Source organism: Tachysurus vachellii, chromosome 9 (genome assembly GCF_030014155.1).
Source record: "Tachysurus vachellii isolate PV-2020 chromosome 9, HZAU_Pvac_v1, whole genome shotgun sequence".
Taxonomy (NCBI): domain Eukaryota; kingdom Metazoa; phylum Chordata; class Actinopteri; order Siluriformes; family Bagridae; genus Tachysurus; species Tachysurus vachellii.
This window is the reverse complement of record NC_083468.1, coordinates 22,483,963-22,501,663: the sequence shown is the minus strand read 5'-3', so window position 1 is coordinate 22,501,663 and position 17,701 is coordinate 22,483,963. Positions and strand designations below refer to the sequence as shown.

The 17,701-nt window shown below is 38.7% G+C and overlaps 3 protein-coding genes across 5 annotated transcripts in view; 2 read left to right on the top strand and 1 right to left on the bottom strand.

Annotated features, from left to right (window-relative positions):
* itpkcb (inositol-trisphosphate 3-kinase Cb) overlaps positions 1-508 on the top strand; it is a 16,058-nt gene extending 15,550 nt beyond the window's left edge. The window contains exon 7 of the mRNA XM_060878283.1: positions 45-508. Coding sequence (XP_060734266.1) covers positions 45-266 — 222 coding nt within the window. The 3' untranslated portion in view covers positions 267-508. The remainder of the gene's footprint in view (positions 1-44) is intronic.
* A 4,304-nt stretch (positions 509-4,812) lies between these two features.
* On the bottom strand, positions 4,813-12,045 carry actmap (actin maturation protease). Of its 2 annotated transcripts, none has more exons than XM_060878280.1 (8): positions 11,651-12,045; positions 11,319-11,548; positions 11,003-11,071; positions 10,059-10,183; positions 8,932-9,061; positions 8,727-8,797; positions 5,768-6,163; positions 4,813-5,672 (listed from the first exon to the last, which is right to left on the bottom strand). In XM_060878280.1, exons 2-7 carry the CDS (start codon positions 11,528-11,530, stop codon positions 5,784-5,786), a joined length of 987 nt encoding a protein of 328 aa, XP_060734263.1. In that variant the 5' UTR covers positions 11,531-11,548; positions 11,651-12,045; the 3' UTR covers positions 4,813-5,672; positions 5,768-5,783. The 2 variants fall into 2 exon arrangements, with proteins under 2 accessions (XP_060734263.1, XP_060734262.1); XM_060878279.1 differs by having other exon boundaries at positions 11,679-12,045.
* Positions 11,554-16,360, top strand: snrpa (small nuclear ribonucleoprotein polypeptide A). Of its 2 annotated transcripts, none has more exons than XM_060878282.1 (7): positions 11,554-11,572; positions 13,486-13,562; positions 13,726-13,898; positions 14,654-14,818; positions 14,995-15,171; positions 15,247-15,335; positions 15,731-16,360. In XM_060878282.1, the coding sequence occupies exons 2-7, from the start codon at positions 13,490-13,492 to the stop codon at positions 15,888-15,890; spliced, it is 837 nt and encodes a 278-aa protein (XP_060734265.1). In that variant the 5' UTR covers positions 11,554-11,572; positions 13,486-13,489; the 3' UTR covers positions 15,891-16,360. The 2 variants fall into 2 exon arrangements, with proteins under 2 accessions (XP_060734265.1, XP_060734264.1); XM_060878281.1 differs by lacking the exon at positions 11,554-11,572 and adding an exon at positions 12,195-12,277.
* The last annotated feature ends 1,341 nt before the right edge of the window (positions 16,361-17,701 follow it).

Below are 17,701 nucleotides of genomic sequence, written 5' to 3'. Positions count from 1 at the left end.
CTGATCTCAGCTAATGACCGATGGTTGGTTGGTTGTTTGTGCAGGTGGTGGGCAGCTCTTTGCTCTTTGTCCACGACACTTCAGGCCTGGCGCGAGTCTGGATGATCGACTTCGGAAAGACGGTTCCTCTTCCTCCACACCAGAGACTGGACCATCGCACTCCGTGGAACGAAGGCAACCGTGAAGATGGATACCTGTGGGGAATGGACAACTTAATCGAGATCCTCGGCTCCATGATTCCGGACAAATCGTACGTCGAGCCATGAATGGAGCGCTCACTGTTCAGTGGATCAGGGGCCGTAGACACTTTCTAGACCAGATAACTGTTGCTACTGGCTTCGTGCTTGGAGAAAGAAAAACAGAAAACATGGAAAAGAAGGAGAAGAAACGTCGGAGTGCCTTAGCAGACTCGGGAGCAGGATGCATGCACCACGTATGCAGTGTCTGTGCACAATTGAACCAAAAGTACAGCCTTTTGTTTTTTTGTTTTTAAAGCTGGTTTGTACGTTTTAGGGCGAAGAGCTTGAGATTTTGAGACTTTTCGTTTCTTTTTTTTTTTTTTTTTTTTTTTTTTTTTTTTTTTTTTTTTAAAAAAACATAATGAAAATACAGATAACACTAACACTGGAAACGTATCCACATGAACATTCTCAATTAATATTTTTATAGTAGTGTAAATAGACTAATTTAATTTTATCCTGAAGAACACTTTTTTCCTGTGCTTCATGATTTTACCGCCTCTTCTTTACCGGCGATTTCAGCGGCATCACCTTTTTCGTATTCGCCCTTTAATAACTCCGGTTTGAATTTAAAAATGAGCTAAATACCGAGTTTTTAATATTTTGTAACGCAAGCAGAGGTTCGCATCTGAGATAACCACATACAGCATAGCCTGAAAGATTTAACTCTTTAATGTGCAAGAAGCTTTTAGTTCGACGGTTTTAATTAACGAGCATTTGAGGTCTGGTTACTGAATATATTATTAAATATAAAAGATTTCCTTGTCGAGGTTTTGATTTAGAGGTACCTGTAAATCATGGGGTTGAAGGATTTTGAAGCGAGTTTTTAAAAAGGTGATCTGAAAGCCGTAGAATTCAGTCAGGCTGCTGGTTTTCTGGGACTGAGATGGATGAAAGTTTCGTTTTTTTTTTTGTTTTTTTTGTTAGACCTTTTTCCCCCTTTTAAAGTATTTCAGAAACTGGATCTAATGCCAAATAAATCCATTTGGAGCCGAGAACAAGCTCTTGTGTGTCCTGTTAAACAATGTCAGAACACACATTAAATAACTGGAGCCATGAACACAGATTAATCACTTCCTGAGGCACTGCATGTTGTATACTGTGTAAACACTGATTGTAGTATTTTATGTTCTCTGTCTGTTCTTTCTATCTGCTGTAGATCCCACAAGGATCGGTACTTTGTCCTTTTTTTCTTTTCTTTTTTTTTTTTTAACCGTCATTTGATGTTAACTGGAATATTCAGCTAAATATTTTCACATTTTGACTGATTTTTTTTTGTTATTCTTCGTGTATTGTTTTTTTTCTTCCTCCAATAATAAGGTAAAGTCTGAAATCCAATCTGAGCCAGGAAAGAATTTCTTGGGAGGATATTTCAAACCTGTAAAAAGCAGTTGTGTCGAGCAGATCACTTTACAGTGATGGGTTTTACACAACGATCCAGGAAAAACACTGAAAAAGAACATGTTGCTCAACATGTGAGGTTTTACATAATCCCCCAATGCTCACATCGTGCCAAATCTCGACTCGTCTCCGTGTTTTTTTCGAAACGTGTTGACTGGAAATGTGCTCTTTTGATCTCCTGGGAATAGAAATTATACCTGGAACATGCTAGTTTCATGGCATGATTTCCCATCACATCATTAGATGCTGGTTTGTGATTATTTTTTTGATAAATGTCACTTTAAAGAAGCAGTTTGTTTGTATGTTTTTAAGCTGGTTTGCTGTCCAACGCAATAGAAACAGAAGGGAGGATACTGATTAAATCCTCCTTCCTGTAAAATATTCACACCCATTTGTTTTCCCTTAAAAGCCAACTTGACAATTTGGTCTTTAACATTTGGGAGTAAGAGCATTTCAGGGCCAGAAAAAAAATTGAATTTGAAAAACTGAGAATTTAAAAAACAAAGAATTTGTATTGTGTTGTATCTGTTTGTACTGTACCGTAAGTGTCTGAACACGCGTTAAATTTGACAAACCACACCTTTTTAAGGCATGCTTTATGGGTCTTGTGTTGAAATAGTCAGCTCCAGATGCTCTAGTAGGCACATGCTCATTGTTGTTCAATTGCTTAAGGGATTTTTGCGGTAAAGTCATCGTGCGGCCTGTAGAATTTGTTCTCCGCCTTGTTTTCAGCGTGTTGTGAAGCTCGCTCAAGCTCTTGTCACACACAGAAAATTACCGTTTTCTTCTCTTACCAAAGAGGAATGGATCTTCTAACGTTCTTCAGACTGAATGCATTCCCACCGTTTTTTGTCTGAATAAAAACAGGCTGTAATTTTGAGAATAGTTTCTCCTTTATATTTATCTGCGAGCCGTTTTATTCACCTTGTAACTCCAAGAATTTCACGCCTCCGCAGGTTACATCAGAGATTTAAAGAGGTGGTACAGAGGAAGTGTTTCAAAATTCCTGGCTGCTGGGAAGGTTTATTTTTATTCTGCAAGCTAAGCAGCACTGCAGATGGATCTCAGTCAGTGGGTCTGGTTCGCCGCGTCGAAGGCGATAATACGACAATTCCCACAAACCTTCTATGACTTTCTACGTTCGTTAATTCAGACCACACACCAGGAGGAAAAAAAACTAACTTGATAAACAAACTTTGTTGAATTACGCCACTGAGTTTGGGTACGTGACAAGAAGGTGGCCCTTCTTCGGAATGTACCATCGTGTACAAACCAGCAGCGACGCCTTAAAATGAGAGCCGTTCTGCATGACCGACGTGTGAAGTTTGTCGTCGTTGTTCCGTGTCAGTGTTACACATTGAAGTGCAGTCATTCGTTTATTTATTCCTTGAACCCAATGACAAAGTGTTAAAGACTTCTATGATTTCTTACGTATTTTTGTTTTCATTTCCTTTATCTTTAATGCCAATCCAATAAACCGGAAGTATGACTTTTACAAAAGCCTGCTTATCATCTCAACACTATTATATCAGCTCCGTATGCAGATTTTATCGTCTTCACATCTTTCACTTAAACCAGGACACCACTTTCTTATTAAAAAATAATAATTCTCGTAAATTCTGCACGATTTATCGATTGATCTATTCATACAGTTCACAAAAAAAAAATGTTCAAAAAACATTAAAAATGATAACATCTGTTCCGATTGCAAGGCCGTGTTCCTGCTTTCATAATTTCCTCGAACAGAAATATCACTTGCACAACCGACTGACCACAGGAACACTGTTATTTCATTTGATGTGAGATTCAAGGAAACAATATGTGAGCAGAATTTAGATGGGTATTGTATTTTACCTCACAACATCCAGGAAAGGATGAGAAATGATGAAATTCCTTACATATTTTACTGTAAATGAGAGATATTAGATATAAGAACTGTCAAAAAATAATGTTAAGTAATTTCCTGGTCATTTATGAGCATTCCTGTTGCACAGAAACTGTATTTTCCCACGATGACGTTGTCCTGTTTTTATCCAGAAATACTTCTTGATATAAACGACTAGCAATTGTCATTTTTTTTTTAATTCAAATTTTGTATAATACAAAATTATTCTACAGTCCAGCTTTCTCACACGCCGACACCTTGACGTTTAAACTCCTTGTAGATGATCCTTTGATTAAATCTAAAAAAAATTCAAAAGCATGACATCCCAAGACATTAGAGAGATGAGGCTCATTATGATCTAAATAAAGTTTCCACAGTACAGATGTTTTTGTTTTTTTTGTTCTTCAGGTGTTTCTGTGTTACTGACATCAGGTTTGGTCTTGCATCCTAAGCAGTGAGTCAGAGGAAGACATAAATCTTTCCAAGAACATGCTGAGCACCACATACTGTTTCCCAGGAGCTGTAATCGTAATGTAGGCTCAAAAAAAATCAGCAACTAAAGAATTTGAGCTGAATCATACAGCACTTACACACACAAATCCACACTTAAGAGAAGTAACCAGCGTCCACGTATTGTATGTATAATGCATGATTAACTTCCTGTAAGAAACTGAAACTTTAGCTTTTCAGAAAATGTATATATAAGGCAACGGTGTTGGATAATTTATAAGACCCGATGCTAACCGTTTTTTCCCTCATTACTGATCTTTTAAGTAATAAGTCGTATATTATTTACTTTTATCAATAATTAGATTTAATGTTGCGCCACGGGATGTTCAAAAAATAGATTTTATTTTCTTTACTTTTTTAAATCCTTTCATTTACATTTACAGCATTTGGCAGACGCCCTTATCCAGAGCTTTATACAAAAGTGCTTAAGTCTCGATCACTGACTACATGAACTCTGGTTCACTAGGTTACAGACTTAAGATACCATGCGCTTAAGTCACTGTTCAGTTTGTTTTTAAATACACACACACAACAAACCGGGAAGAAAGTGCTAGTTGAAGTGTTTCATGAATAAGGTGGTCTTCAACCGTCGTTTGAAAATAATTCCTACTTCTCCAGAACCTGGGCATGTTTTGATAGCTCCGTATGTCTCATGATGCAGTTTGTTTTAATATGTTCTCCAAACATGTCTATGTACTCTGGGGCATTCCAGGAACAGGCGTATTTATGTTGTGATCATGTTTCCGTTCAACAAATAATGTGGCTTCTGAATTCGGAATTGGGTTCAAACGTACGTGAGCTGTTGTTAACGTGCAAATATCTGCATTGAAATATTAATATAAGGAGGCATTTCCACTGGGAACGCATGATATAATTCAGTTTGGGCTCCTCAACTGAGAGAAAATGTCCACAAAGTTTTGATTTTTTTTTTTTATTTTTACATCAGGCCAACAAGATGAAACATGGGACTGATAAAGTAAGGTTTCTGCTGCGAGTATAGTATTTCTGTTCCTTATTTTTCACTCACTCACTCTCACTCACTCACGCTTATCCGAACTACCTCAGGTAGTGACGGGGAGCCTCTCAGGCGTCATCGGGCATCAAGGCAGGATACACCCTGGACGGAGTGCCAACCCATTGCAGGGCACACACACTCTCATTCACTCACGCAATCACACACTACGGACAATTTTCCAAAGATGCCAATCAACCTACCATGCATGTCTTTGGACCGGGGGAGGAAACCAGAGTACCCGGAGGAAACCCCCGTGGCACGAGGAGAACATGCAAACTCCACACACACAAGGCGGAGGCGGGAATCCAACCCCCAACCCTGGAGGTGTGAGGCGAACGTGCTAACCACTAAGCCACCGTGCCCCTCCGTTCCTTATTTCTCTAGGAGAAAATCACATTCGATATGATGCATTAAAGACCCTTTTCCCCGCAACATGTGTTGAACACATGTTTTTTCAGTCTTAAAATAAGCTAGAAGTCCATTTATTACCTATTTTTAGTCAGAGCAGCAGGATACCACAGCCCTTCGTTTAGCACCATGACATTTTCATAACAGTACACGGTTACTCCATAGTTAGTGGGGAAAACAAATTCCTCATGAATCTCCCTGAAGTCTCTGAGCACTGAAAGCACAAAAGCAGTGACACAATGAGAAACGTCAACTAAATAAAGCCTCCTGGTGGACAACAGGCCAAATGCAGACTGGTGTAAAACTCACCCATTTAAGGTGCACGCTAAACACAGTCATGCTGTACTGCCATCCTTCCCATCGCATCCTGTTCTGGATATGTGTTTGTCTGTGAGGTGTGTAGTAGCAACACCTGGCCTGCGAGTCCCTCCTCCACCCCACCAGGGGGCAGCACATAGTAAGATCCGTCGCTGGCTCTCTGCGGGTCTATTTCTCTAAGCTGGGCGTTACTCTTTGCTACTGTTTCAAACTTCCATAGCTGGTAGCGCAGACTCTTCCCCTGTTTGGCCAAGATGTAGACCTCAACTGGATTCGAGAGCCAGGTAGCTGGTGCTCCAACTCCGGAAAGATGCAGCCATGGCAGAGTGGCATCAGTGAGGAGCTGCTCGCTGTTTACGCTCCCCTGTGCCAGCCCGAGTAACACGCCTGAAAATGTGGCATTTAACAACTAGTTATTCATGCAGTGATAAGAATTCAAATACATTAACATTGTTCTTTGTTTTCAAGTGTTCTATGCAAGTGAAAAAAATATATATATATATTTTAAAATAAATAAATAAATAAATAAATATTCAAAAATAAATAAATGAATATTTTTTTAAGAATGCAAAAATAAAAAAGAATGTATCAATAAATATTTAAAAACAAATAAATCAATAAATAGGGGGGCACGGTGGCTTAGTGGTTAGCACGTTCGCCTCACACCTCCAGGGTTGGGGGTTCGATTTCCACCTCCGCCTTGTGTGTGTGGAGTTTGCATGTTCTCCCCGTGCCTCGGGGGTTTCCTCCGGGTACTCCGGTTTCCTCCCCCGGTCCAAAAACATGCATGGTAGGTTGATTGGCATCTCTGGAAAATTGTCCGTAGTGTGTGATTGCATGAGTGAATGAGAGTGTGTGTGTGCCCTGTGATGAGTTGGCACTCCGTCCAGGGTGTATCCTGCCTTGATGCCCGATAACGCCTGAGATAGGCACAGGCTCCCCGTGACCCGAGGTAGTTCGGATAAGCGGTAGAAAATGATTGAGTGAGAGTGAGTGAGTAAATCAATAAATAATCCACATATTTAAAAAAAATTCCTGTTCATAGATACTTTTCTGTGCAACAAGGATGTAAAGAGTAATTAATTAAATTAGCCTTTCTGTCAGCTTAAATCAGTCTGGTCACTCTACTTGTGTTACCTACATAACTCATGTAAAACTAAAGCACGTACACAATATTTCAATTAACTTGAAAATAAAGGAATAATACGAGCAAATGAAAAATAAAAAAGAAAAACAATGTGGGGAAAATTTTGCCCAATCAGATTTGGATCACCATCTGTTATATTTACACCTAACCCTGTGCGTCTTATTGCTATCTGTATTGTATATAATCCTCCTCACAATACACAAGTGACTAAGGCTCTGATTTTGTAACATACTAACACATTATGAGAACTAGTTTGCATGTACGATCAGATGTGCTGCGTATACAATTAGCGGTTGTGTGGAGTGTGATGCAAAAAAGAATAATTGTATAAATGACATCACATGCAAAGCAGGGGTATAAGACTATATGTAAATCAGGGTGACTTGTTCTCAATAGAAGCTGAAAGTTTGCATATCAAAGAGATTGAGACCGAAACTCCAGTATAATGGTGATTATAAGCAATGTGACATTCATGAGCTTCATGTGAATAAATAAATACATTTTGATTTAAATACTGCTGGTTCACGAGAACAGCGAGTCATCACCGTGAGAAGGTTTCTGATTGTTTTGAGGTGAAAAGTTCTACAGAGACTCTTTATATTTACAGCATTTGGTATTCGCCCTCATCCAGAGTGACTTACATTTTATCTTTGTTTTTTTACACCATTGAGGGTTAAGGGCCTTGCTCAAACGCTCGGCAGTTGCAGCTTGGTATTTGGGACCTGGGATTTGAACTCACATCCTTCTGCTTGGTAGGCCAACACCTTAACCACTAGGCTACCACATCCCCAAACTCTTCTTCCTCAGGTAGCTGATGAAGGCACAGCTCCCACAGGAACTGACGATCAGTTTTTACAAGAGAACCAACGAGAGCATCCTCACTAACCCTAATACTGTATGGTTTGTCAGCTACACAGTTGTGGTACACAAGAACCTGCAGCGGGTGGTGAAATCATCCTATCTCAGCGTATCATTGGGCTAGAACTACCTAAGCTAGACTCCATATATACTCAAAAATATATATTGAGGAAGAAGGCCAGAAGAATTAGCATGAATGAAGACTCCTCCATGTAATTCATTGTTCAAACCGCTTCTATCTGGAAAAGATTTCAGTTCAATAAGCACCAATAGAATGTAGAACAGTATCTATCCTAAAGCTGTGGCCTCCATCACACCACTTCCTCCTGCCCAGCACACTCTCCACCCTCCATCTCTGCCCAGGTAAACAAATACCCTCATGTCCCCGTCCTTCATAATCCTCAGAACTGTGAACACACACACACAAGGCTGCAATGTGTGAATGCACAAGTGCACATTACTCATCATTACTTCTTAATACTCTTTATTTCTTTTTTATTCTTATTCTACTTTTTTATAATCTTATTTTCAACCTTCATTCTGTCTAAAAATTCCATTGTGCTTACGTATAATGTCAATAAAGTTCGATTCTTATCTTCTGTATCCAGTTACAACGCTTCACTTTGACATACACGCAAAAAAAGGCAGTGCGTGTCAAAGACTCGATATTGCACCGAGTCTCTTATTGATTCAGCTTGCATGTGTTTGCGAATGTTTCTACACGCGCAAAGTAAATGAGTTATCTATTAATCCATCGACCTTTAAGTGGAAAAGGCTGAAAGATAATAAACACAGCGAGCTCAACCTGTCACCAAACACAATATTGAACATCTTGGGACAAACATATGTGAGTTATGAATGCAAGCAGGGCCGGTACAGATGGTGTTTCTATTTTATAAATATTCTAGTTTTATCTTTCACATTTTATTTATTCCTGTCTCTCACCTGAAGCCACTGCCCAGTGAGCTTTATGGCCACTGCGTAGACACGGCTCATGGTTAAAGTCCTCGTCGTATCTGTGGCAAAGTAGTTAAGTCAGGCTTATCTAGCATCACGTAAAAGATAAAAAGTAAACATCGGCCACTAATCATGTCTTTGCTAAATTAATTAAGTAGGTGGGGAAAAAATTTGCATACGCAGGTCAGGATACGGTATTAAGATCGGCTGGCCGTCTGTGAGATGTTTGAGGATTAGTGCAGCATGGTCTCCAGTCATGCCTCCAGATAGCCTCTGAACTCTGATGCCATATACTTCTTCTGCCAGCAGAGCCATATCCCTAGCTGCAAAAAAGTAAGATCAATAATACTTATGATAAACAGGGATTTTTTTTGTTGTTGTTTCTATCCTTATTACTGACACGACAGTTGTTCAAGTGTAGATCTTTATTTCTAATACACAGGTTGTTGTCCTTGATGCTGAGGATCCAGACAGTATATCTTTACCACTTTTAAATGTGTAGTCAGTTGAAAAAAAAACTAACTCTTTCCATACTCTAATTTATTTAGAAACATTTTTTATATCGCTGCAAGCTGCAATCCACATAGTCTGCACTCGCCTGTATACTGTTTACTGATATCAAGAGGTCATTAGGATCTTTAATGAGATTCAGACTCTGCTTGAGTAGTTAGAGACCACAATTAGGACTGTAGGTTTCACATTTTATTACAAATTCATCAGTGTAGGTGGGCGGAGCTAAATACTCCAATGAATTATGAAGGATTATCCAGCACAGACTTGTTTGTGTGTGCACAAACACATATGGAGCCCCCCAGTGGCCATTGTGAGCTAATACAGTACATATCTGAAGCAATTTTACTCAAAGTAAACACTGTCAAACGCTTGCTGAAATCTGATTGGCTGATGGCAGCCATTTATTTATTTATTTTTTTTACTAATTTATTCATCATCAATAAATCCACTTTCCATGATAATCTATCACTCCATAAGAACACAAAGTGTTTAAAAGCTGATGTGGTTTTATGGTTAAAATGGAAGCCTGTCATAAGAAGTCTGTCATCATTCAAAAATGCTTTTCACACGTTTTCCCATTGATCATGCGAGTGAATATGTGTCCATAGCTTTGTGTTTCAAACGTAATTACTTTCTTCTATTATGTTTTTTTCTACAGCACATTTGACAGCCAAGTTACACCTATGAGAATAAACTGACTGCAGTGGGAACAGTGTGGATGTTTCTCATAAGCATCATAGGAGTTCAACTTTGCATTCAAGCACAGAAAAACACTTTTGTACTGGATTCTGCGCCGATAGCAAGTACCTGAAAACATCTCTCCTTGAGAAGTGTATCTTTTGTTCACTGCCTTTTGCATGATGTTTTCAATGGAAATGGTCATGGCAGGATTCAGCAGATGGGATGCCATCCATAAAGCCACTAATCCACATCTAAAATCAGACCAGTAAAAAGCAACACAGTTAAAAAATAAAACAACTGTGGTTTCATTATACAGTCATAAAGAGGAACCCATTTTGTGACTGTAATGCAAGTAAAAAATATGACACAAACTGTGGTGCTGTTGTGTGGAAATTGATATACTTTGTAGGCACAAACTTACATTAGTAAATGGATTTTTTTTTACTTTAGAATACAGTAGATATATTCTACCTCATTGAGACAGAGAGAGAGAGAGAGAGAGAGAGAGAGAGAGAGAGAGAGAAAGAGAATATATATATATATATATATATATTATTTACATATATACATATATTATATATACATACACATATATAACTACTATATATGTAGATATATAATATCTACTATATATATATATATATATATATATATATATATATATATATATATATATATATATATATATAGAAGATATATTCTACCTCAGAGAGAGAGATAAAAAACATTTTTCATACATACTTTGATTCAATTCATGTACCTACATGAGGTACAACACCATATTTTTCATTTTAGTCTAGTACAATAGCACTTGTAGGTGTTGAGTAGTTAGAATACACAGGAAAGTATCCACAGTTCCCAGAGAAAACGGAAATCCTGTGTGGCAACATTGTGTTCTGTGCTGCTGTTTCTACAACCTAACCCTATGTTTATTTATACCACCACATTGCATTATATTTAACTGAACACTAAAGTTACTCACTGGATGGATTTTCCTGCTACAAAAACACACGAGTATATAGTATTAATGCATAATGTGTGGTTTGAGACAGAAATGATAAAAGACTCACTTGGGACCATCTTGGATCAATGAAGGCACATATTTGTTAAACAGCACCCACTGCAAGTCCTTCCTGAAACTGGATAAAGTAAACTGTTCATAAAGAAAGTGATCATAGGAAACAAAAAGAACTTTTCTGCACTGTGTGGACAAATAAAATGAAACCATAAGTTCTTGATTACTGTGATGGATTACTGAGCATCCCAAGTCCACCAAGCTGCCACTGCTGGGCCCCTGAACAAGGCCCTTAACCCTCAGTTGTATAAATTGTAAGTCACTCTGTATTAAAAAAAAGTGTCTGTTAAATGCCAGAAATGTAAATGTACCTGCTCTCTCTTTGTGTGAAGAGCAAACAGGCTTCCTCAAAGTCTCCTTCAACAGCAGTCCTTCCCTCTGCTATGGCCTGGTAGAGCTTCTTCTTGCTCTGCAGTGAAGGAGCATGTGGAGGTGGTGGTGGAGCAGGTGGAGGTGGTGGTGGAGCAGGTGGAGGTGGTGGTGGAGCAAGTGGAGGTGTAAAGTGAGATGGTGCTACAGACATCAGCTCCTGCTTATCATGCTGGGCCAGAAAACAGTCAAGAAAGTAAGTGTATTTATGCATTCATATATATTATGCATTCATAAATAAATGATTATAATGATAACTAATCATATCACTCACTTATATTAATTGTAAACTCTGTACTAACCTCCATTAGTACAGTTTAAGTCCATGAAAAACGGCTCCAAACAAGGATCCCTGTAATGACCGGGTCTGAATCTCAATCCAATTCCAACACCGTGTATAAGCGCCCTACACAGAAAGTAGTCAACACCCTACTTAGTGCACTATATTATAAAAAGATACCTATTTAGGATTCGGCCCGAACAATGCAAAATATAGACACGAATTCCTAATAAGGTAAAAACAAATGTTATTGCGCCACATAACTATCGAAATGTTTTCTTTTTTCTGAATAACCACGTTTTATTAAAAAAAAACGAATACATTATGTAAAATCTTTTGAATCTTTTCCTTCACAATAATATGACAACGATTTTCTACCCGAGCGTAATAAAATGGTACGCTCTAGACACATGCTGGCCAATCAGATCAAAAAGATTCGAGCGCCTGCTGTGGCGTATCCAATGAAAATAATCGCGTGAACACGGGGCGTGAAAGAGTCCACCAATCGGTGAGGCGTATAGGGATAAAGGTCCGGTCGCGGAAAATGCGGAACTTCCGGTAACGGTAACGCGCGTGTTCCTGCTTCGGTTTGCCTTCGTAACCGGTTATTTTCTACCTGCTGTAAGTTTATCGGTTTATAATTGATGTAATACACGTTGTGTAATAGGTGGTTTTTAAGCTGTGTGTTTATGAACGTGGTGTAAAAGCATTGATGTGTTAACGAATTTTTATTTACTTTAAGGGCGCAAAATCTGGTGGAATCCAAAATGGAGCTTTTCACTACAGTGTGTGTGAAGTGCTGTGACTTTATATAATACTTAGTGATTAAAGGAAACATTTAGGATTCAGCCTTAGAGAAAAGAGTTATGCCTAATGCTTTTAGCTTGTTTAACATTTAGCTTGTTTAACTTTTTTAGCTAGCGTTTAGCTTTTAGCTTGCTTAGTTAGCTTGCTTAGCTAGCTTTTAGCTTGCTTAGCTAGCTTTTAGCTTACTTAGCTAGCTTTTAGCTTACTTAGCTAGCTTTTAGCTTGCTTTGCTAGCTTTTAGCTTGCTTTGCTAGCTTTTAGCTTGCTTTGCTAGCTTTTAGCTTGCTTTGCTAGCTTTTAGCTGGCTTTGCTAGCTTTTAGCTGGCTTTGCTAGCTTTTAGCTGGCTTTGCTAGCTTTTAGCTGGCTTTTAGCTTGCTTTTAGCTGGCTTTGCTAGCTTTTAGCTGGCTTTTAGCTTGCTTTTAGCTGGCTTTTAGCTTGCTTTTAGCTAGCTTTTAGCTTGTTTAGCACCGTGAAAAGAGACAAGGTTTCTCCAGGCTCAGGGTGCTACATAAAACAAAGACAGAGCTATAAGGACTTAGTAAGTCAGTCCTAGATACATAAAGTGCATCTGTGCAACCTGGTGTAAACAGTGCAGGACAAGACAGAAAGACAAAACAAGACAAACAAGACAGTGCAGAACAAGGCAAACAAGACAATACAAGACATCACACAAAATTGATGTTAATACTGTATGTTCAAACATAATTGCGTGTGCAGTGTTTAGCTTGGTGCTAGCTAGGTTTTAGCTTGTTTAGCTAGCCAGACAAAGTGAGCAGTTGTCGTGTCCCTTTGTCCAAAATTTTATATTATTTTAATTCCTTTATTATCTGCAGCATCTTTTTATTTCTATAACTACCTACGACCAGTCTGTCTTATTTAGCATGCTAGCACTGTATGTTTAATAATGTGTTCTGCTTTGGCTGTTTTAAAGTTCTTTATAAATAAAGTATTATTAATAATGATATTAATGTAAGTTATCGGGTACAACAGAACTCTCTAATCTATTGTTTCTTTCCCCAGAGTCATGTCTACCCAGGACCTGCGTCTAAACCACACCATTTACATCAACAACCTGAATGAAAAAATAAAAAAAGATGGTATGACAATGATGGAAGAAAGTTTATAAAATAGTCAATTCTGCATGTCTGTCAATATTTTATTGGTTTCACAGTATGGCGAGTAATAGACTGCTGAAATCACACATGGAAATCATAAATTGTTCACCTTCTAATTTGTGTCGATCTTGTTACTTCTCCTCAGAACTGAAGAAGTCACTGTACGCTATTTTCTCACAGTTTGGCCAGATCTTGGATATTCTTGTTTCCCGGACGCTCAAAATGAGGGGTCAGGCCTTTGTAATCTTCAAAGAGGTCAACAGTGCCTCAAATGCTCTGAGATCCATGCAGGGCTTTCCTTTTTATGACAAACCCATGGTATGCTTCTGCTTCTTCATTACAGTCTTGCTTTCTATGTATGTCTAGTCATGTCTAACTGTTGGACCAATAGGACCTGATACTGTGGCACATAACCACTGGGAAATAATATCTCCTGTCACTGCATAGTGGGACTGAGCACAGTAGGCAACATTGAGCATGACTGAGGGGAAAATCTAGGGGAAAGAACACAGGATGTCACATGTATCTGTATTATTGTAATTTACACTTTATCCATGAGAATTCAAGAGCTTTTGTCTTGTAAGCTGATAGAAAGAAGGATGTAAGAGATTCTTTTTATTTAAAAAAAAAAAAAGCCATGAGACACTTATTGCCTCATGTATTTATTAACTGTTGTTTGACAAGCATCTGGGGGTAAGTCAGGCATGTTTTGTGGTTTTATTTATTTATAATTATTTTATATTCTCCAAAAAGTTGGAGAAAACTCTGAAGTTATAAGAAAAAGTAGCAAAAAACTTCAGTGGTATAGTGTGTTTGACTGATTTTTAAATTTTCACTAGTATTTAAGGTTGTGAAAATATTGCCTGTTGGGGAACCAGTATTGTTGTTGTTGTCCATATGAAGTTGAAAGTGTTTACAGGCCTCCCTGTTTCTGAATTTTAAAATGAACTATAGCTGCAAGGACCTAGCTACCTAACATTATCCAGAGAGCGTTCAGGTCTCATAACTTTCTTGACTTATCTTTCATAAGATGTCCAAGCTCTGTTGTGTAACCAGGTGTTTTCTCCATTCAGCGCATCCAGTATGCCAAACAAGACTCGGACATTATTGCCAAGATGAAGGGCACGTACGTGGAGCGGGATCGCAAGAAGGAGAAGAAGAAGCCTAAACCTACCGAATCAGGAGGATCAAAGAAGGCTGGTGCTGCTAACATGGCTGGAGTTCCTGCTGCTATGTCTGTGAGTTTAACTACAACAGTGTGTTTTGGTTTAATCTGTATAAGAGAGTTGTTTCTTGCAGTAAACTGCTCTAAAGATATTTATATTCAGTCAGGGTTTCATCAGTCAACAAATCTAAGTTTAATGCAGCCCGTTTGAACTGTTAATCATATAAATCTGTATTTTTTTTTTTAAAGGGAATGCCACCTATGAATCAGGCTCCTCGTATGATGCCAATGCCAGGTCAGCCTCCCTACATGCCACCTCCTGGTATGATGCCACCCCCAGGTATGGGCCCTGGACAGATGCCACCAGGTGCCATGCCTCCAGGTCAGATGATGCCTGGACAAATGCCAGGACAGATGCCTCAGCAGGTATGAATTAATATTTATTTTTAATGCTACCTCACCACATTTGCACTAGACTTATGGTTTGTTTTGAACCCACAGATCTCTGAGAACCCACCTAATCACATCCTGTTCCTCACCAACCTGCCAGAAGAGACCAACGAGCTCATGCTGTCCATGCTGTTTAATCAGTAAGCAAACCTCTGTTATGTATTTTTCACATCCGTGTTGCCGTGACTCTTCATAGATATTAATGCTCTTCTGCAACAGTGCTGTTGTGTTCTCAAATCTGATTGGTCAGAAGCTGCTAACTTCTCTATAAATGCAGGTCTCTATTAATGCACTCTTTCCTATGTTAGTATAATACTAACACCTGACTCATTTGATCTATTTAATAAAGGAAATGCCCTATTTTTAATATGATGCAATACCTTTTATCAGGGGAAACATTAAGATTTATTTTGTAAGATGAGCTCAGGAAAACATTTACAATCACAAATTGAAACATTCTTTTATAGAGTTATCTTGTACAGAATGAATGTTTGTTTTATTTGTTTTGAATTAAGGACCTCTTTTCTCTCCTCAGGTTCCCAGGGTTCAAGGAGGTACGCCTGGTTCCTGGTCGTCACGACATCGCCTTTGTGGAGTTCGATAACGAAGTGCAGGCCGGTGCAGCCAGGGAAGCATTACAGGGCTTCAAGATCACACAGACCAACGCAATGAAGATCTCATTTGCCAAGAAATAACCAACCAACCTCGTACATGATGTATCTAATTCCACAGCAAGATGTATACAAGTGTGTTCTGCACTCTACACCTCTTTGAACAGTTATCTATGAGGGGAAGGCAGGACATCAGGGATCTGTGATCAGGAGCTAAATCTGGTAATGTATGATGGACACTCATTAGTTATGAGTGTGTATCGTGAAAAAAGATGCCCATGCTATTTTTTCAATGATATGGTCAGAGGTTTTTGTTTGGGTGTTTTTTTTTGTTTTTTGTTGTTTTTTTTTAATCCCTTTTTAAAATCCCTCCTGAAGAGGATGAACCTGGAGATTGTAAGTAGTTGTTTTTTTTAATACTTTAGTGTTGAAAAGCATTGCACCCAGGGTCTGGTCACCCAGACATTGTACCTGGAGCTTTCCTGCTTAAATAAAGGCATCATAATTTAAAAAAAAAGTGATTTTATTTTTCATTCCAAATAAATCATGAAATGCTTGGCTTATTTTGGTTGGTGTAACACCTACAGACATAACTCTGTGGTTTCTGTGCTAGGCCTTTAATGTTTGTGTTTTTTTTTTTTTTACAAAAGCATAGATTCCAGTGTGGAAATTGTGGACCAGTCAGTCACAGAGGGAGGAAAACACATTCTCTGGAAAAAGGGGAAGAAACAAAAATCTCTGGAAACACTGAGCTCCTCAACAAAGGGCTGTACTTTTTTGGGTCTATATTGTTGACATTAATGTTAAGGATCTGGCAGATGTGAGTCACTCTCATAATACTGAGTGGGGAAAAAGTTGTTCTGTACAGTCAGAGCTAGAGTCTGGTACAAGAGCACACTTTGTACAGATGGGTAGAAGGTTATGAAAATATCACGCTGAAAATCGAACCTTTTTAATTGCTTTTTTAGTTAGTTCAACTCGAGTTGTCACCTCTGTCTGACCACTCGTGACTTCCTGTTTTACTGGAATTCCTTATTGCTTCAACTATTTAGGGAAGATGTACAGAATACACAATTGAAATGAAACAAATGTATTGAATTATTCAATATCATAATTCAGGGCTATATGTTTGCTACACATGCTTATGCATTATTATGGCAAAAGTTTAAAACAACTGAAGCTGTAGTGAAGCTTCCTGGAAAGGGTGCACAAGTGTTTTTGGTCTCCATGCACAGTAAGGAGGTTGGAAACTCAGAAAAGTGAACAATCTGGTGGTTACCACGGGTGTTAAGTTTCTTCGTAGAACCATTCACCATGACAAAGAACCATTGGAGAATCTTTATTTTTGTGAGTGTGTAAAGACATTTAGTTATGTGATGTGGAGCTGTTTTTTGTGGAGCTGTTTGAGTTCTGCTGAGATCTGCTGCCTTTGACAGTGATCCAAATCAGGGATTTCCCAAACATATCCGTAAAGCACTGGTGTGGGTGCAGAAGTGACAGCAGAGTCTATCAAAAACCGTGATCAACTGATCTAACAGGTAGAAACAGGTGTGGCTCCTGCTTGAGTAGAATGAAAACCTGCATCCACACCATCCCTTTTGGATAAGAAGGATAAGATTGGAAAGACCTAATCCAAGCGTTGACATGTCCATCCCATGTAAACCCTACTGAAAGCATCTGGGATGTGCTAAAGCTATTGGAGAGTCCAACATAGAGGCGCAAGGAACCTACTGTAGAAGATTCGGTATTGAGGAGCCGCCTTAGGTTCTTTAATCTGTGGAAGAACCTTAAGGAACTACGGAGTACTGCATGAAGAAATGTCTAAACAATAATCTGCAAGGTTATGCTAAACATTTATTTTAAAGCCAGAAAATTGTCATCCATTGCTGGGAGCC

What these genes read in the sequence shown, in the direction of transcription:
- actmap (XM_060878279.1), bottom strand. An exon ending in TCAAGGAGAGATGTTTTCAG is followed by an intron (nt 9,062 to 10,058) that starts GTACTTGCTATC and finishes ACTTTTTTGCAG; the next exon opens with CTAGGGATATGGCTCTGCTG. An exon ending in GGCCAGCCGATCTTAATACC is followed by an intron (nt 8,798 to 8,931) that starts GTATCCTGACCT and finishes ACTTTGCCACAG; the next exon opens with ATACGACGAGGACTTTAACC.
- snrpa (XM_060878282.1), top strand. Translation starts at nt 13,490, where the DNA reads ATGTCTACCCAGGACCTGCGTCTAAACCACACCATTTACATCAACAAC. An exon ending in CTTTTTATGACAAACCCATG is followed by an intron (nt 13,899 to 14,653) that starts GTATGCTTCTGC and finishes TTCTCCATTCAG; the next exon opens with CGCATCCAGTATGCCAAACA. An exon ending in CAGGACAGATGCCTCAGCAG is followed by an intron (nt 15,172 to 15,246) that starts GTATGAATTAAT and finishes TTGAACCCACAG; the next exon opens with ATCTCTGAGAACCCACCTAA.